Below are 20,665 nucleotides of genomic sequence, written 5' to 3'. Positions count from 1 at the left end.
CGATGAGCTTCTTGAACATAATGGTTGCAAGTCTTTGGTATGTAGCCCCAGCATTCCTCAGCCCAAACGGCATGACACTGTAACAGTATAACCCTCGTGGTGTGATGAACGAAGTCTTCTCTTGATCAGGTTTGAACATAGCAATCTGATGATATCCTCGATATGCATCGAGAAAACTCATTCGCTCGTAGCCAGATGTTGCATCAACCAATTGGTCAATCCTAGGCAAAGGAAAACTGTCCTTAGGACATGCTTTGTTCAAGTCTGTGAAGTCCACGCAGACACGCCACTTTCCGTTCTTCTTCTTTACCACAACAGTGTTGGATAACCACTCTGGGTAATAGACTTCACGTATTGCCTTGGCCTCTAATAAACGATCGACCTCCTCAATCACTGCATCTACATGCTGCACGGCTGCCCTTCGTTTCTTCTGAATGATCGGCTTGTGTTGAGGGTCAATGTTTAAATGATGACAGATCACGTCTGCATCCACCCCGGGCATTTCCTCTGGCACCCATGCAAAAACATCAATATATTCCTTTAGAAATCTTATTGACTCAGCTTTTTCGTTTGCTGATAATGATTTCCCAATCAAAAAATATCTTTCAGGATCAATCTCGTTGATCTGAATCTTCTCCAGGCCCTCAACCACTTTTTCAGCCGGGCTTCTCCCAACATCCTCGATGGTTGGTTGATCTGGTACTTCTAGTGTGAGAACATGGTGGACCTTTGGGGTTGTTTTGATGATGGAAATCAAGCATTGCTGTGCCACCTTCTGGTTTCCTTTAAGGACTTCAATCCCATTTGATCCTGGAAATTTCACCATCTGGTGATAAGTCGAGGAGACTGCTCTCATTTTGTGCAACCACGTCCTCCCTATAATCGCGTTATAGGAAGATGGGACATCGACTACCAAAAAGTCTGTTCTTAACACTACTGATCCAGCCCGAACAGGTAGAGTCACCCTTCCCAGGGGCCAAACTGCTCCTGCACCGAACCCAATTAGAGGTGTTGTTGATTGTTCCAAGTCCGATTGGGCCAGGCCCAGCTTCTTGAATGCATCATAGTACAACACCTCTGTACAGCTCCCCGAGTCCACTAGAATTCTTTCGATGTCGTATTCCCCAACTCGTAGGGTTACGACCAACGCATCATTGTGGGGTATTTGGACCTCCGCCAAATCATCGTCACTGAATGCCATGCTCTCGTTGCATGCATTAGTCTCTCGCCCTCTCTTGTTTCCCAACCGCATCACGTGCTGATCATGCTTGACCTGTCTTTGCAACAGCCTCACCTCACTCCTCGTATAAGGTGCAGCCAACCCATGTATCATATGGATCACGCCTTTAGGGTGTTGCTCGTAACCCAGTTCCATGGCCTTCCCTTTCTCTTTAGGGTCCTCCTGGATAAACTCTTTGAGATAGCCCCGAGAGACCAAATCATCAAGGTGCCTCTTGTATACCTCACAATCCTCGGTCATATGGCCCCAATCTTTGTGATAACTGCAGTGCTGATTCGTAGCACGCTTTGCATCTTTGTCTCCGCCTAGACTTGGGGGCCATTTGAAATATGGCTGATTCTTTATTCGATAAAGAATCCTGTATATTGGCTCCTTCCAAACCGTAGTGATAGAGAAGAAGGACTTGGGGTCAGGAGCTTGCTTGTCCTTGTATGGCTCTTTCTTAGCCTGCCCGTACTCCCTTCTGTCTTTGTAAGACTTGGGTTCAGGCTTATCCACCTTTTTGGCAGGTGCCTTCTGCTGTTCGGCAACCGTCCTGCCATCCTCACGGAGTATGTCATCCTCCATTCTGGCATGTTGCTCTATCCGTTCCATCAATTTAGCCAAGGTGGCTACTGGATGTTTATTCAATGAACGGCGCAGCTCTCCCCGAACAGGCAGACCAGTTTTGAACGTAGCAATTGCATACTCTTCACTGCAACTTTCAATTTCGTTAAAAGTTTCCCAGTACTTCTTTGCATAATCCCTGATCTGCTCGTTCTCCTCCTGCTTCATGGTGGAAAGACTCTCAAAAGTCTTTGGGGCCTTTCTGCTCGTTAAGAACCGAGCAGTGAATTCTTCTGCCAACTGCCTCCATCCTCGTATGGATCGTGGGGCCAACTTATGAAACCAAGATAAAGCCACCTTGCCAAGACTGGAGGGAAACATCTTGCACAAGATGGAATCATCCCCCTCATGCATAAACATGGCCTGTTGGTAATGCTGTATGTGAGCTACGGGATCCGTATTTGTCTCGTAAAGTACGAACGCACCGTGCTTCACTCTGCTCGGCAACTTTGCTTCTTGCAGCCTCTTTGTAAAGGGAGAGGCTGCAATATTACTCAGGGCCTTGCGTGCTGCTTCTCGTGCGGTCACTGTCCCATCCTCTTGCTCCTTTGACTTGTGGGCCGAAGCCTTGACCCAATCAGCATCAGGTCTCTCGTACCTGTCTCGATGATGCTTTCTCGTGTCCTCTTCCTCGGGGGTAGAACTCCGGTCTCTGCTCCTCCTTTTTCGTGAAGAAGTCTTTCTCTCCGGTGTTCGGCTTCTACTTGTTCTTCCCCTTTTTCGTGGAGAAACTTCATGACGCCCTCTAACAGGACTTCTGCTCCCGCTTCTGCTCCTTCTTCCTCGTGAAGGAGCTTTTCTGTATGGTACCACAGCATACCTATTGCCTCTAGAATTTCTTCGAGACAGGCCAGAATCCTCCGGATGATCCCTAATTCTTTCCAATTCTCTGATCTCATGCTCTCGTTTTTTAATCAGACGAGCATACTCCTCGACTTCTTGCCTCTTCCTATCAAGAACGTTGTCACTATGGTGCACACTCCTGGAGTGCGCGATCGATTCATCCCTTTGATGGGATTTACTCCTTCTCGTGGATCTCGAAGCCGTCTCTCCATCTCCTCTATTTTTGGAGTTATGATGCACGGTAAGGGGGCGGTCCTTACTCGTGTTCCTTCTGTGCCCACCCTGGGGCTTTCTCGGAGCCCCGGGTGGTGATTTGTCCCTTCCCTCGTCTAACACATCTTTTGGTTCATGCGGCGTTGCTGGAGTTACTTCCACCATGGTCGTATTTCAAAAGGGAATTCCTTCGTTTCCCACAGACGGCGCCAATTGTAGGGGGATGAAAACAATTGACGCTTCGGATCAACTGGATTGCAACGGCTTATTCGTGCCTCTTCACCGGAACCCTAGCTCGACGTCTGAACCCTAATCTGCAAAATAGACAGGGGGTGAGTGCACCTTTGCCTCTCGTGGCAAAGGCCCTCCGATGCCTTTGTTAGTATCACGTACTAGCAGTTAAACCCTAATTATCAGTAGGAAAGCAATAATAATGCAACGTATTGCGTACCTCTCACCTCTAGGTTTTCCTCATATTTATAGATTCATGGATGCTTGCTGTCCAAGCATCCTTATTGCCATAGGATTCCTAACTCGTATAGGAAACCCAGGATATCAAGGAGTCTCGTTTCCTTTATCAGTTTATGGAAAAGAGTCCTTTTAGGATTCTTTTCCTTTAAGAGCCGAACATCCCATACTCGTTGGGTATCTTTCTCAGATCCTATATTCTTGGGATCTTTATCCCTATATGAGACATGACTATTCTGGAATCTTCCAGAGTATTCTCTCTGCTCCTACTCTCGATTGGAGTTCCATCTTTGTTCGGCCGTCTCATAGCCGAACAGACGGCTTGGACCAGTTACCTCACATGTAACTGGTCCTTGAGCCCGTACAACCTTCCTGGACCATTGACTTCTCATGTCACTGGTCCATATTGCCGAACACTTGTTTAGCATGATGACTGTCCTGTCTATATTCAAACTATGGTCCTACGTACCATTTATTCGGATATCGATTGCATTGTTTTCAACCCGTGATCACTCGTATCACGTGCTAGGTTTTTTACATCATCTGTTCGGCTGTATCATAACCGAACAGTCTGCTTGAAGCCATGACTTCTCATATCACTGGTCCATATCGCTGTTCACCGAACTGCCCGGCGATAAGTCCAGTCGTATTTACCTCGTGTTCCCAAACATCACGTGTTTGGTAACTAAATGTATCTGCTCGGGAATACCTCCCTACAACGAGATGAAAAGCAAACAAGAAATATCAGCAAATCAAATATCAGCAAATAACTTTTATTAAGAATAAAAATTAAAACGAATTACCGAAGTGCGAGTAGTTGAACAAGACTTAAAATAACTTGAAGGAAAAAAAACTCCGAAGAAACTAAACAATATTGAAACCAAAGAATGGCAGCCCCCGTTCCTTTTGATCTCGGCAGCCCCGTTCCTTTCTTCTCTGTTTCCTCTCTTCTTTTTATAGTGCTACCAATTACTTGACAGCGATAAAATTCCCAAAAGAATTAACTCTCAATTGCAATTCATTGATCTGGCCCACTACCAAGTCATATGGTCTCTAGCCTTGCTCCTACGTGCACAGCTTTCATGAAGACCAAGAGTATTTCTAATATCACCCACTTTTGTACTAATCAAACTCATGTAAAGCCCATTAGCGCGTTAAGCCTCCAAATAATATGTTGGGCTTTCCTGAATCGCAATCCAATCACGTCTTTGAATCTTTAAATCTTTAATTTAAAGCCAAATTCTATGCAAACGACCTGAGTGACCTGCAATCATGGAAATCACATAAAAAGTACTCCTTCCGTCCCTAAATAAGTGTCCGGCGCGCAAAACTAGGCTTTACAAAATATGCATATTTTTTATTAAAAAATTTAATTTTTTTTCACAATCTAATAGAACTCATTGCTATCTATTAATTTGTAAAAAAAAATTAATTTTTTTAACAAAAGAAATGCATTTTTTTGAAAGCCTAGTTTTTCGCGCCGAATACTTATTTAGGGACGGAAGGAGTACCAAGTAACTATATAAATTGGCAAGCATAGTATAAGGAGTACTGCTAGCTGCACCGACGGTTTTCGTAGGGAAACCGTACCGACGGTCACCGGACGGCCGATCACGAAAAAAGGGTGCTCGGATCAAGCACCTTATACGCCTCGGATGCCTTTGATTCCCGCATTAGGCCTCTCGGTTTTTTTTTTTAAAATTTTTGGACGGCTCGGATCGGCCGTCCAGTGGCCGGAGACGGCCGCGCGCGGCGGTCGGTACGGTTTCCCTACACTTTTGGTCGGTACACATAGGATTTCTGTAGTATAAGTTAAGGAGATTAAATAGGTGCATTTAAGCACCCATTACAAGTCAAATTAGACGTCTGGCAGATCCTGCCCGAAAGTGTTGGGATGGCAGATTGAAGGGTAGGCTGTGGGATGAAGGATTGCAACGACGGAGTGGATCTAGTCCCTCTCCATGCCCCCTCCAAAACTCTCATTGTGTGAACGCATACCGAGTTAGTAACAATGACCAAATTCGATTATCCCATAAAATTCACAAATAAAAAATCGTACACAAATAAATCAGTTTGATCGGACATATCGATAGGTATGTGAACAAATTGAAATTTGTTTTCTAGAGTCAAGAACTACAATGCGAACTTGAACCGTCCATCTTAAACAACGACATACAAAAGAACCCAGAATCAATACCAATTAGGTTCACGTGATTATCAACATCCGATAAAATTAACAAGTAACCATCAATATCAATTAGGTTCACCATCTTTGCAAACTACTACTTTTCCGATTGATAATGGTTCAAGTGAATAATTATATGGACCACCAGAGTGCGCTTAGCTTAATCTCTCTTGATAGTAAATATACCATTGTTGGCACAAAAGAAGCCAGAAATCCTTGCATCAAACTAAAACTCAAACAGCATCCAAGTCCTACAGATTCAAAGAGACCAGATCCTCCACATACCAGGTCTCAACAGGAGATAGGATTGAAACCCATCTGAATCCAAAATCCTTGCAGAATGTCAAAATTATAAAGCAAATACTAATTAAGTAAAATCATACAACTGGCATACGAAAGCTCAACTACAGTATTAGATTATCCCAATCTTGTTTGCCACATCCAAAGCGTCAAAGTCCGGTGTCAACCTCACATACGCTTTCTTAGTCCCATCAGGCCTGAAACGATGATACAAATGTGAGTAAATTTCACACAATGTGCAGAATCAAGGAGCAACGCTATCAGTAATGGATACAAGAAATGGAAAATGAAATGCTTCTGTTTTATAAGAAATGGCAATTCAAAGGGCATAGTTATATCCTTCCACTTTATCTTCAAAAAGTGAACTCCATGACCCATTCAATAATGTTCTTGGTTCTAAATCTCTCTCTCGAGTCTCTCCTAGTCATCTATCTTAATCTCACTTCAGCTGCACCCCATTTTGTCTCTGTGTTCTCTCTTAGTTACCCCACATGTTGTCTCGTATAGCATCTGTGGCAACACAATCGTTCTAGTAAAATATTTCTCGATGTTAAAGGTGTCCATCAATTGCATAACATGTCAGAAGAACCCCAAAAGCATTTGCATCTGCCATCCCCCAATAACAAGACTTACAAGTAACTACCACTTCATCAAAACTAGAAGCAATCCCGAAACAGATACTTGTGGGATGATCTCTTAAATCCCAGAACCGTAAGCTGTGGAGTCTATAAAGAGCAGGAAAGCTACAACTAAAATGACTTTTTACATTTGTAAACAAAATGCACTGCAATGATTAATTGACACCTATGTGGTCGTGTATCTGGTTAAGAGATCATACAACCGCATGAAGATTTGTAAATTGTGACGATTGCACAAGTGATTGGTCCACATGCAAGACATTAAGGTAAATCTAATAAATTAGGCGACAGTGATTCTTTTCTAGATATACATGATATGAAAGCCTGAAACTCATGAGCTATGTAAAGCAAAAAAGCAGCAGCAGCAAATAACTACAATAATCCACGCAAGATCTAACACCATCAATAATTTTCACCAAGCAAGATACATCAGAATATTTCCAAACGCAAGAATGACACCCATAACAACCACCACCAATGTCAAGAAGTAAAGGTAAGCATTTTACCTAATCAAGGTATTGACCTTCTTGGTCTGAATGTCATACATCTTCTTGACCGCATCCTTGATCTTCTTCTTATCAGCACGGATATCAACAATGAAAACCAAGGTGTTGTTATCTTCGATTTTCTTCATTGCTGATTCAGTGGTGAGTGGATATTTTAGGATTTGGTAATGATCAAGCTTGTTCCTTGCTGGTGCACTTATGCGAGGGTACTTGGGGTTTCTATCTTTCTTCAATGTCTTTGGTCGATGGAAGGTAACTGATGTTCGTATCTTCTTGGCCTTCTTGACGGGACCAGTTTTCTTGATAGCCTTGGCAGCTTTCAGGGCCTGGGCCTTTGGGTCAGACTTTTTAGCAAGGTCAGACTTTTTAGCAGGGTCAGCTACATGCAAGAAAAAAAAAATTGGACTCTTTAAAGTAAAACAATAAAATAGCACACAAAGAATGTCAACTCCTCCAAAAGCAGGGCAAGACTGCATTGAGATGGATACCTTGGAAAGAAACAAAGGGCCAAAACGAACATAAATTATTTACTCCAAAACAACATACACACTTTGTTCTTCTACAAGTTTTGAGAAATTTTTTTACTCTGCACGATTCTCAATTGTGTATTTCTTTGTCATTAAGAACACTCTATGTCATGGTGAACACTCACAGGCTCACACGAGTTCACCTAGGTACTTTCAGGTATCAGCAGTATATCAATCTATTCACTTTGAGACCAATCTAAATAACTTCTTGGGCTACATTATTTCCAATCCACAAAGACTTCATGGTTGATTAACTTGAACAGTCTTTGTCATGGTGAACACTCACAGGCTCACACGAGTTCACCTAGGTACTTTCAGCAGTATCTCAATCTATTCATTGAGACAAATCATAATAACTTCTTGAGCTACATTATTCCCAATCCAAAAAGACTTGATGGTTGATTAACTTGAATTTATTTCTAGCAAAAACAAGCAGGGGCATATCATCAGTTGCTCCACTTAGTACTTCAAACAAAGTCAAAATTCAAAACAAAAACCTCCTCATCTGCATCTTGTTCATCTACTCTGTTTCACCTTCTTTGGCACTTATAAACTAAAAACTAAAAATAGAAAACCATCCTTACTAATTATTTTTTGGGACTTCCACCAACATATCTAGAGAAGACCGGAGTGGAATAGGGCTTCTATGCTAAGGCATTTATGGGCTTTGTGTAAGAAGGCTGACACTCTTTGGGTTAAGTGGATATACACATATTTCATTAAAGAGAACTGTCTTTGGACCATGGATATTCCTTGTGATTCTTCTTGGACTATGAGGAAAATCCTTGGCTTAAGGAAACTGTGCCAACCCCTTATCAGATGTCTTGTTGGTAATGGGGCAAATACTTTTCTTTGGCTGGATAATTGGCACAACTTGGGTCCTTTGCATGCTAAGTTTGGTGAGAGGGTTGTGACTAATTTGGGCAAAGCCTTATGGGCTAAAGTTGATACTATTATAGAACAAGGTGATTGGTGCTAGTCTAGATTGAGAAATCAGTCCATTCAAACTATTCTGGCTCATACTTCCCCAAGCTTGAGACCAAATCCTAACACTGAAGATTCTGTTTGTTGGTTACCTCATCCAAGTGGCATGTTTACTGTTAAGTCAGGTTGTAATGCTATTAAGAAAAGGTATCCAATTCAGCCTTGGCACAAGATTGTCTGGGGTGGTAATACTGTCCCTAGATGGTCTTTTATTCTTTGGTTGGCTGTCCTTCAAAGACTTAGCCCCAAAGATCGGTTGAAAAGCTGGGGTATGCAGTTGGATGGCATCTGCCCTCTTTGTAAGTCTGCTGATGAAACTCACCAACACTAATTCTTTGAATGTTCTTTTTCCACTGTTGTGTGGCAGCATATTGCTACCAAAAATATGATTCTGGATATGCCAGGTAGCTTGGTGGAGGTTCTTGACTAGTATTGTGGGCAGGTCAATGGTAAAAGTTTGAAATCTATTAGTCTTCAATGTTCCTTAGCAGCAACTGTCTATGGTCTATGGAGAGAGAGAAATTGTCGAATTTTCCAAGGGAAAGTGATGAGGCATGATCAGGTGATGAGAAGCATTGTAGCTGATGTTTGGGACTTCCTTAGCTCAAGGAGAAAGATGAAACAGTCTCTGGAGAATCAATCTTTGTGCATGAATTGGGGCTTATCTAGTAGGATTTTCTTACCTGTTTAGTTTTCTAGGTTCTTGTTTGTTAGTTTTGATGGCTAGTTTGGAGTTGTTTTCTGCTGGTTGTTGTAAGGGACTATATCCCTAGACTTGGGTTATTGTTGTTTGAGCTTAATAAGATCTGCACTTGCAAAAAAAAAGACCTAAAAACTCTATAAAAACTTTACAGCTAGCCTAACGTTCGCAGCAGTTTAACGTTTGACACTGCACCTTTGCAGGTGACCAATCTACTATCAATATTAGGTGAGCATTGAAATGGCAACGAGTACCTTCAACTAGAAAAGAAAACAAAAAAGGGGGGTACGGGAAGGACACAAAGGCAAGACCACTGTATTTCTTCTTTGTTTCTTTCCTCTTAATATTAATAGTAAACTTACCAGTTGTTCAATTTTAGGATTTTGTTACTTGCCTTCAATTACCATCTTTAGAAATGCATCTAACACAAACCAAACAAACACGACCATCCTACTAAACGATGACATGATATATATATATATATATATATATATATATATATATATATATTAATTATAAAGGGAGAGCACCCTTTGGTGTGGACTAAAAAATGAAGTTGGTTCACACTTTTAGTTTCCAAAATCACCCATTCTAAAATTGTTTTTACCACTTGCCTGCCTTCTCTTCTAAATAACTGCAATGGGTAAAGAAGTCAAAATCCTCAAAATTTGTTTAACCGTTTCAGTTACCAAATCTCAGAGCATATGCTTCCCTCAAACCCCATTCTCCCACTCCTGTTCTCGCATTCTTAACAAGGAAAACAAATGGTTATGATTTGAAGAACTACAAGCAAAGAAGGAAAAGTGTAGATCTTGAAGCAACATATAATTCAATTTTGATCTCGAAAAACTGAATTCAACTAGTGAAGAAAAATGGGTACGCTGCAATTTTTACTGAATCTTTTTATTATTATCATTTCTTTTTGTGGGAAAGCAGAATTTATTTCCCTTGCCACAGAGAATATAATTACCAACTTGGGATTGTCCATCGGGAAATGATTTTCACACTCCCCCTTTTACAATCCACACTCCGTTTTTTGTCTTTATCCACGTGAATTTACAATGTTGCCCTCAAATGTGTGAAAAAGTGTATTGGCAAAAGGGCAACATAGTAAATTCACATGAATGAAGATTAAAAAAAAAAGGCAGTGTGGATCATAAAAAGGGGAGTGAGAAAATCACTTCCCTTTATGATTTTGTGGTTTTGAGAACTTTGGCCCCCAAAATTGGTGTGTTTTACGAAATACAAGATTGGGCTTTCGAGAACTTTGGCCTCAAAAATCGGTTTTAAGAAACACAAACCCGAACGCAGTCCACTTGATTTTTCAAGTGGACAGAATTGCAAACTCTAGTAGCAGTATTATAGTAACAAGCAGTATTATAGTGGGCATGATACAGTAATAAAATAGTGGTGAGATAAAGCATTTTCAATATCATACTCAATCAGATTAAACACCTTCAGCTAATTCAGAGAAAACTAAGATAATGGAACCTGAAAATTGGGACGATTAAAAATGAAATCGACCTACACAACTCGCAAGCTATAAAAACATAAATGGGTAAATGAATATATAATACGAAATGGAGTGCATACCTTTAGCAGGAGCCATTGTTGAGCAAACTAACCCTAAGCCCTAATACGTATATGTAATTTCCTGTACAAAACAATCAAAAATGGCATCAGAAGGTGAATCACGTAAACAAAGATGTAGAGAGAGAGAGAGAGAGAGAGAGAGAGAGAGTACCGGCTGCAAGCTGCCGCCCTAGGGTTTACGAGGAGAAGAAGAAAAGAAAGGTGAGAAACCGGAGCCCTAATATGAAGGTCGAGCACGTGCCATTCACGTGAAGACATTTTATATTTTGATAAGAAAATTATGTTTTGCACCCTGGAAGATTTGGTATTTCTTTTGTAAGTCGGTCCTTAATCTATTGATTTTATCAATTTGGTGACGGTTGCAACTGTTGTTTAATTCACTAGCGAAAACTTCTCATGACTGTTCCAAGTTTTGTTTAAAATTTTAATGAGCATGAAATTTTGTTCAAACTTAAATTCATTCATTGTTCATTAGACTTGAACATGCTTCAATTGAGCTTAGATGGGGTCCTGGGGAGCTCAAAACATGAGCTTATCAAGTCAAAGTCGAGATAATGAATTATTTGAGGTTTGTAAATTTTTTTCTTCAAATATTTTTTTTGGCAGAAACTTAAAAAATATAAATGAAACGTGAATTGGATGAAGAAGTGGAACCCTAAAAGACAAAGAACCTTGGGATCTTATGTATTGCTTATCTGTTGCTTTCTTCATTGTTCAGGATTAAAGCTTCACGCTCAAATGATTTTGAGTAGGAATTGTTTACCTGTTGTTTTCATTCACTTTACATTGGGGAATATTTGGGGGCTAAGCGAAATAATGTGGCTAGAAAGAGTATTCAAGGTTAAAAGATTATGATTAAGTGAATGAAAGGTAACTAACATCATAATTTTGGGTGTAAAAACAAATTTTTATTTTTAGTTGGGTGTGTAAGTGTAAGGAATCGAACACGGGGCTAGAAACAAAATGTAATTTTTTTTTTTTTGGGTCAAACGGAAATTAGAAACAAAATGTATTGTTCAAATAGAAACACTCCTTTTTTTTTTAGGTCGGAATTTTTCTCCCCTCACTGCCCATATTTTTTCCAATAGCTTCGTTCAGTTGTCAGAAATATTGTGTAAGAAAATTAATCTGAACAAATGAATTGAAGTAAAGTAAAGAAAAAGAAAATTGAGTATTCATTTGATAAGAGAATTCTGTAAAAAAAAAAAAAAAAAAAAAATTTTGAAATGTAGTTGTTTATTCGCCAAGAAAAAGAAACTTATGAAAAACTTCTTTGATAACTATTTTGGGAACTAAATATTTCGTCACCATGTTTTCAGAAAATTAATTAATACATGCAAAATGATACTCGAGAATAATCATGCAACTCTAAAATCAATCGTTTAAAAAAGAAGATTACAAAGTATTGTGATCGATCACCATGTGATACCATGGACACCCCACCCATTGCATTATCCCTTAAACGCCAATTAGGTCTAGCTCATTCGACCACTCTTGTACACTTCTAATTGGGTGATCAAGGGATCGAATCTTGTCAAAGGCAAGAATCGGTAATTTATCCCCTTAGAGTGACTCTTCCCTTCTTTTTTCTTTTTTGTGATGAGCTTGTTTTTTTGGTTTAGTTGTTGGACTTAGTTATCTTGGGAATTCTCATCCGATTGATATAGTGTCCGGTTTGTACTTTGTGATTTATACATGATTGAAATAATCTCTTCTATCGATTGATGAAAAAAAAAACACACTATCCCTCGCCTCTGAGAAACTTAAAACCAGAGCTCGCCTCCATTAATGGCCTCCATCTGCTCCTTAACCAGTACTGTAGAATTGATGTTCTCCTTTTGTCTCGTTGGGAAGCCAGCATCCATAAGGAAATCAGGAACCGAAGCAAATCCTAGAAGAAGATTCCTAGGTTCTCTGAACTACAAGGTAATCACTTAGGCTACGTTTCACATTTCAAAATAAGTGCTTAAAAAATAAAGACATATTTTTAAGTTTAAAAATAATGAATTTACGAAAATAATTTTTCATTTTTTTTTTGCAGGGTTTGAAAACAATATCCATATTGTATATTTTTTTATTTTAGTAAACCTATTATTTTTAAGCTTGAAAATTACAAATAAGTACTTGTTTTTTAAGGAGGTAAATCGAAACACTACCTTAATCTCACCTAAACTATCCTCCATTTTCCTTACCTAGTACATGCACAATGATGTAGTAAAATTTTGGCAGAAGCAAGGTGCATGCAATTATTTCTACTGGATTCACCCAGTCCTTGAGAAAAAAGAGAGGCCAAGAATGAGTCACTCTAAATAGAAAGCCAGAACCTGGTTTTGAAATATGAAAGAGATTGGAAGACCAAACAAGGTTCTGAAACAGGCAAAGTGAAAACATACAAAATGTGTTGCTTCATTATATATGTGTTAATTGTGTGCATTATTAAGTCGCATGGTCATGTGACCGCTTTCGATCGGAATAGCGAGAGAAGGGTTTTAAGTGAGAGTGGATGATAGATGGAAGGGTCTCCTTCAGCCAGTTTTTTAAGGATAAAAGATGTTAAGTGATAGCAAGGCCGATGCATAGACAGAGCCGGCCCTAGGGCAAGGCCCAAGATGCTGCCGCCTAGGGCACTAAAATTTTGGCAGCCCAATATGGGCCCCCCGTTAGGAATATGCATAAGTATTAGTAGTTTGCAACATACTGTAATTGTATTAACCTTTGTTGATTCAGTTGTAAGATTGATCTCAGTGCACACTCGATGGTCGAGTTCAAGTCCTGCTCTAAGTCTTTTTTTTTTTTCGTGTTTCCATTTCGAAAAAGGATTTCATGTGGAAATTTGTACGTAGTTGTTGTGTTTTGAACTTGCATCTAAGAGAACACAACGAAACACCAAAGCCGCTAGAACCAAAGCCTATTCTATGTACACTAAAATTGTTATACAAACAAATTATCCGTTATTGGTGTTCAGACATAGGGCCCAACTTAACAATTTGGCTTAGATCCCCAAATATTTTGGGCCGGTCTTGTGCATAGATGATGAGGGGTATTTCTGATTTTACCCTAAAAAATACTTCCAAAAAAACAAAATACTGAATATGATGCAAAATTTACCTTTTCACCATTTTTTGTCTTTTCTTGACATTTGAACAGGGCATATCTTCCTTCGTCTTTTCTGAACTATTGTTACATTTGCGTAATATTTTTGAATTAACTATTCGTTTCGACGTGAAAAATTAAAAAGTATAAATTATGACCAAAATATAAATAAAAAAGTTCACTAAAAACGAAAAAATAACAAACAGTTGATATCTTTTGCCAAAGTGTTGTCTTATATGAATTTTATTTTAACTTCGACCCATATTTTTATTTTTATTTTTAATTTCTCTCATCGAAAGAACACATTAGAATCCCAAAAAATACCATGAAAAACTAAAAAAATAAAAATTACGAAATCCAAACCCCCAAAAAGTTGGTAGGAAGTATGAGGCATATTCTCGGGAGAATTACCGGACAGGGGAGTTGACTGGGATTAATCACCAATACATGGTACCGAGTTTAGAAATCACCGGTACATGGTAGCTCCTATCTTAATGACCAATACATGGTAAAAATATCTAGGCAGGACCGTTTTGCCCTTATATTTAAACGACGTAGTTTTGATTCATGTCCCCCAAACCCATTTTATGGTCTTCTCTTCCTCCTCTCGAATGATATCTCCGTTTCCTCTGTTTAGGGTTTGCCCCTCCCTTGCTTTTCCTCCATGCTCCCCATCCTTGCGAGACTTGCCTCATACCCCGACGTCGTATCATATCTCCAACTCCACCTGCTAATCGGTTCCCTCACCCTCATACCTCGAAGCAAATCGCATACGCCTACGACAATTTCCCCTAATTTGTTTCTGGTGATTGGAGTCGGAGAAGACTGCGCCCTCCATCATTATATGGCTCATTCATCATCAGGTAAAGTTTTCTTAATCTTCAAAACTTTAGTGATGAGTCAACTGTTAGCAACTTAGGGTATTGTGCTTACCCTATTTGATATTCCACTTGATATCTTTATATAAATATAGATTTTCCATTCAGTTCTAATTCCCAACGGCATCGAATCATTCTATCGAATGCAAAAAGTAAATTAGGATTTTTTTTTTTTGAGATTTCGATTATGAATCATTCAAGTATATAAAATATTGATTTGTCAGTTTCTCGTTTAGGTACCATATTTATATCTGTTCATAATCGACAGTACTTCACAGTCCATTTCCATATGCTTACCTGTATTGTAGAATGACTTGGTCCTGTCCCATATTGTATTTGTTCTGTAACTTTCTAGAGTCAAAATTCAGGGAATAATGAAGGACCAGCATCTACACCCTTTGATCCTCCCTTGGTATGAATGTTATTTATTTTTGGGCTTTGGAAAGGATTGCATAGTTTCATATTCTTGCATCTGAAATGTTTAATGTGATGAATCTTGCTTTTACTTTTCCAATTATGAGGTATTTCTTTTGAGATTGCAGTCTATGATTGTCGGAATTGGAAGTTCACGTATTGAATTCACTGAATATTGAATTGCTACTATTGAAATATGCTGAAACTGTGAATCAGGGCAGTGGAACTATGAAAAAGTTCACGAATTTAATGTTCTTTTGTTGTAAATCATCTGGTTTACTTAAAAAGTGGACCAACCTGTTGGGATATGTGATTTTCATTGCCGTATCTACAGATGTTGTTTTAATGAATTTTCATTTAACCGAAAAGTATCTACAAATATTGTTGTTTGGAATTACGTTCTGTTGCTTGGCCTACTACCAAAGTTATTGTGGACTCTTCACCCTGGTAATTCATTTTTGTTTACCTCTACATATTGAAGAGGAATCTAATTTTGTATACTCTGTCTATAAAGTGTATGAGTTGAAATTTTAAACTGTTCTTTCAATTTGAAATATTTTTTTCTTGTTCATGCAGGTTTGACTAATCGGGCCACTTTTCCAACGGAGTTCATCGTGTTTGACGTTGCCTGGAAATCTCACGCGATGAAGCTCTTCCTTCCAAATTCCAGCTGCTTGGAGTGGTAGATGAAATGAATCGCTTGCAACCATGTCGTACGCGCGATAAAGGGTTACCAATACAATATATAACATGCCGCCTTCTTCTGACATGGTACCAAACGTTAACGAGATCCAATTTGGTTGCGATCTACTTGATATAGCTCCCTCTTCTTCCTCACCCATGCCGCCATTTCTGCCTCATGCTACAAAGCGACTAGTCGGGCGCCCGAAGAAAAAAGAGGATTGAGTCGCAATTTCAAGATAAGCAAACTGTTTTTTGCTACCGTTTTTGCGAGCTCGGACGCAATCGAGGCACGTGCAAGTCTGCCTTGCCTGGGTGAGCATGGGAGCAATAGCTTGCTCAAATGACTCAAACAATGTTTTATTGATTTCCATGCTACTTTGGTTTAATCTTTCGCTTTATTCATGATATGCACTCTAAGCGTTACTTTGTATTTGAAGTTAAATTTAACTAGTACTATTATGTGTATCGTTATTTCATACTTTTGCTTTTGTTGAATGTAATGAATTGGGACCTATTCATATTATAATTTGAAAGTAATGTATTAAACTTCTATTGTCCCCCCCACCCCCCATCCTCTCTCTCTCTGTAAAGAAACTTGATGGTCTGTCAGACTAAATGAAGGTAGTCCTTTATTCGTAGGGAAAATTATCGGCAGGCGGAGCAGGCAAGGCTTTATCACCACTTTCATGGTCTCCACTCTTCAAATTACAAATACATGGTATCTTCTATTTTATTCACCAATACATGGTATTATAGGGGTGTGCAAAAAAATCGAGCCCCGACCGACCCGACCCGAAGGGTTTCAAACGGGGCCGAACATGTGGTTCGGTCGGGTACGGGTCCATTTTTTTGAAAAAAATCAATTTTCGGTTCGGGGTGCTGTTTTTTTACCCTACCCGACCAAACCTGACCAATTCTTATAGATTACTTCGGTTTTGGTCGGACCCAACAAAAACCCGACCCGACCCGACCAAAAAAATCGGTTACGTGGACGGTTATTCCCCCTCCTTCGGTTCGGGTTCGGGGCCCAAAAATTGGATAACCGACCAGTCGGGTCGGGTTCGTGGTCGAACCTGGCCCGTCCGACCCGTGCACACCCCTACATGGTAACCATGTCCGGAATGGACCATTCTACCCTTATTAGACAACGTCGTATCCTTCAACGCCACCCCCCCTCCTTCTCCCTCTCCAGTACAACGTAACTCTCTCCTTCCTCTCTCTAGGGTTTCTGTGCTCCCCATCCGCGTAGGAGTTACCCCTACGACGACGCCCTGACCTTGCTCTCCAAATTTCATCCCCTAATTGTCTCCCTCACTAGCTCGAGTCCTTCAATTGTCCATGCTTCATCATAATCGAATAGGCAATGAAGTAGGGATTATGTATTTTGTTGGGCCATTTGGTTTAAATTATTATGTACGGATTATGTAGTTTGTTGGCCTATTTGGTTTAAATTATTATGCAGGGATTATGTATTTTGTCGGCTTTTTACGTCTCCCTAATGAGACCTACCCTCCATTCAATCTCAACCAAGTTTATTTGGGCCAAAAAGGGCAACTAAAAAGATACAAAAGACTTTCTATTACACCATCATGAAAGACAGTCTATGGGTTTCTAAATACTACACTTTTTATCTTTAACGACCAAATTTTAATTTACCCAATACCAAGTCTATATTGATAAAAGACTACACCCTATGTCTGTAAGAACCACATGTTTATTGTATAAAGAGCACGACATATTTTTTGGGCAAGTGGTAAGCGTGGAAAGTTGATGGTTCTTTCAACACTAAGACCAAGTCTATATTACTAAAAGACTACACCCTATGTCTCTATGGACCACATGTTTATTGTATAAAGAGCACATCATATTTTTGGGCAAGTGGTAAGCGTGGAAAGTTGGTGGTTCTTTCAAAACCAAGACCAAGTATATATTGCTAAAAGACTACACACTATGTCTGTATGGACCACATGTTTATTGTATAAAGAGCACGTCATATTTTTTGACAAGTGGTAAGCGTTCAAAGTTAGGCGGAGGTTGTTTTAATACCAAGTCCATATTGGTAAAAAACTACACTCTATGTCTGTATGGACCACATGTTTATTGTATAAAAAACACGTCAAATTTTTGGGCAAGTGGTAAGCGTGGAAAGTTGGTGGTTCTTTCAAGACCAAGACCAAGTCTATATTGCTAAAAGACTACACCCTATTTCTGTATGGACCACATGTTTATTGTATAAAGTGCATGTCATATTTTTTGACAAGTGATAAGTGTGAAGGGGTGAAAAATTAGGAAATGGTTCTTTGAAGACAAAGACCAAGTCCATATTGCAAAAAGACAACACTCTAAGTCTTTGTGGACCATATGTTTATTGTATAAAGAGCACGTCATATTTTTTAGCAAGTGATAAGCGTTCAAAGTTACGTGGAGGTTCTTTTAAGACAAAGTCCATATTGCTAAAAGACTACACTGTATGCCTTTGTGGACCATATCTTTGTTGTAAAAAGACCACGTCATATTTTTTGGCAAGTGATAAGTGTGAAAAGTTAGTTGAACCATCTATTTAACATGCATTTATAAACAAGTCAAAATTATAACTACACTTAATATAAATGAAGACCAATATAAATTTGCATAAAGATCAGTCTACATCGGATTGTGGAATGTTGGGGAGGCATCTACATTCAACCTCAACCTTCTTTGAGGTATAAAAGACCAAGTCAAAACTATTAGAATTGATTTGAAATAATTACTTTTGACCTGAATTGATGGCTTTGGTGTTACTTAAATCCATATAGCACTATATTTCCCAAAATTGAATTGAATAGCCAAGAAAAACAAAGTTTTCTTGTATAACCAACATTATCAACCAAACGGAAGGCTCAACGGGATAGCCTTCAGAATCCACTACAAAACCACCTTATTAACACATACAACCAAGGCTACGAAAACCAATGAGTAGAACAAAATGACTAGCATTACATAGAAGAAAATTAGAGTACTACATCCTTCCAAAACATTCGTCTATCCCAAAAGTCGAGTACAAGCCTAGTCAAAAAATACCAACAAAAAGGCTTCAACCAAAACAACTATGTATCCCAAAAGTGGAGTATAAGCCTTGCCACCAAAATATCAACAAAGAGGCTTCAACCAAGAGATCATGACAACTAGCACACTAGCTAGATGATATCTACATCTTCAGCAAAAAGTCACAAAAGAACTTTTCTTCTTTATCAGCCCATGAACCTACATTTGGTAGAAGCAAATATGTAATTTGATGGAGCCATAAAAATTTCAACTAAATAAAATTTATAGACAAAGGAATAGAACAAATCATATTCCTTTTTGATATGTATATAAGCGGGAAAAAAAAAAAAAGCATTACCCTGGCTTAGAGTCCATAAGAACCTTGTCAGCAGGCCATGCAATAGTACTTCCAACAACTTCATCAATGTAAAGCATATCACTTGTAGACCTTCACAAAAACACTTCAGGCTAAAACTATCCAAACCACAAAGATTACAAATGTATAGCCTAATCTAGCATGCATCATGTATATAAACCCCGTACATACCATAGCAAGATTTGGAAATCTAACTAAGGTTTTTTCAACGCTTTCAGCATCCAACATGATTGTTCATGCACTTTTCAGCAAATAAAATAAAATTTCAGCCTCTATCGTCAATTTCGTGAACCTAATTATCATAGTTTCAGGTTTCCATTTTAGAATATCAACAATCTACCAAAAAACTCTATATTCTAGTTTCAGCGAGGAATATCCAAAGTTTGCTTACTAGTTTCTGAACTTTGAAGTTCATGATCGTGGTGCTTATATAACTTCTTCAGCTATTAGACAAAGAAATGAGCTCATCTTGAAGGAAATAAAGGACACTATTGGGTTTGGGAAGGAAGCGAGTGTGTACGAAATGAAAAGGATGACAGACTATTACGGCTACTTTGCTGATTTATTTGCAAGTGGCAATTCTTATCATTGTTTACCAGACTCAAATGAACATTTTACTAACAACACAGGCCAATACTAAACTAGCCAAAAATGGACAAAACTAAAACAAGCTATGCATAAATTCTGGTATAGACTCTTCGTAACTTGCCCTTCAAGCACCCTCGTTGCCCTAAGTTTCCTGTCTTGCATAGGAAACTTAGCCTTTCTGGGATTCTCTTCCCCAATAAGCCCAGATTCCATTCTTGCTAGGATACCCCTCTATATGGAATTCGTTCCATATTAGGGTTTTTTCCTTGTTTAACACAACAAAATATACTACTCCTTATTCGCGGGTTCAGTCCTTATCACATAATACTCCAGAATAGTCTAGACACCCTTCCTGTTGGTTGGCTTAACTCGGGTAACATCCTCGTGGTCACCCCTTGCACGACATTCATGCCACTTGCGACTACATGTCACTCCCATGCAACTGCCTTGTTCGGCCTTATGCTCCCTGCCGTGGTGCTACATACGCCACGTATTCCATTTGGGATGTTCCTTATGTAGTGCTCCCGTGCTTACCTTGTGGCCGGCTTCTATCCTCTGCGGTGCACCTCTACATGGTATTTTACTCCACACGTGTTCTAGTGTATTTTCCTTTACTCGGGAAAACCCCACTACATCAATGTCTCAAAGTAGCTCAAGTTTTAGAACAATTAGTGGAATTTGTCAAAGGACTATTACTTTGCAATTATTTTGTCTGACAATCTACATATCTTTCTCAATGCATATAACTCTTGAAAAATACAATCCGTTCTCTCTTTGGGGTACTCAGTAGTCACATATTAAAAAA

General features: G+C 39.2%; 2 protein-coding genes and 1 long non-coding RNA gene across 4 annotated transcripts; 1 reads left to right on the top strand and 2 right to left on the bottom strand.

Moving 5' to 3' along the window:
* Window positions 1-5,710: 5,710 nt before the first annotated feature.
* LOC131321998 (large ribosomal subunit protein uL23-like) lies at window positions 5,711-11,080 on the bottom strand. The gene is made up of 4 exons (XM_058353076.1): window positions 10,955-11,080; window positions 10,804-10,864; window positions 7,000-7,378; window positions 5,711-6,052 (listed from the first exon to the last, which is right to left on the bottom strand). The coding sequence occupies exons 2-4, from the start codon at window positions 10,817-10,819 to the stop codon at window positions 5,968-5,970; spliced, it is 480 nt and encodes a 159-aa protein (XP_058209059.1). The 5' UTR covers window positions 10,820-10,864; window positions 10,955-11,080; the 3' UTR covers window positions 5,711-5,967.
* Window positions 11,081-14,304: 3,224 nt separating this feature from the next.
* On the top strand, window positions 14,305-16,398 carry LOC131322703 (uncharacterized). 2 transcript variants are annotated; one of them, XR_009198924.1, is made up of 3 exons: window positions 14,305-14,759; window positions 15,130-15,635; window positions 15,765-16,398. XR_009198924.1 is itself a non-coding variant. In XM_058354126.1 (2 exons), the coding sequence occupies exons 1-2, from the start codon at window positions 14,561-14,563 to the stop codon at window positions 15,872-15,874; spliced, it is 309 nt and encodes a 102-aa protein (XP_058210109.1). In that variant the 5' UTR covers window positions 14,305-14,560; the 3' UTR covers window positions 15,875-16,396. The 2 variants fall into 2 exon arrangements, 1 of the variants encoding a protein (XP_058210109.1); XM_058354126.1 differs by lacking the exon at window positions 15,130-15,635 and having other exon boundaries at window positions 15,765-16,396.
* A 2,432-nt stretch (window positions 16,399-18,830) lies between these two features.
* LOC131322624 (uncharacterized) lies at window positions 18,831-19,800 on the bottom strand. Its single transcript, XR_009198903.1, has 2 exons — window positions 19,255-19,800; window positions 18,831-19,115 (listed from the first exon to the last, which is right to left on the bottom strand). It is a non-coding gene; the product is annotated as an uncharacterized LOC131322624 (long non-coding RNA).
* Between the last annotated feature and the right edge of the window lie 865 nt (window positions 19,801-20,665).

This window comes from Rhododendron vialii, chromosome 4a (genome assembly GCF_030253575.1).
Source record: "Rhododendron vialii isolate Sample 1 chromosome 4a, ASM3025357v1".
In the NCBI taxonomy this organism is placed as follows: Eukaryota; Viridiplantae; Streptophyta; class Magnoliopsida; order Ericales; family Ericaceae; genus Rhododendron; species Rhododendron vialii.
This window is presented reverse-complemented; position numbering and strand designations above follow the sequence as displayed.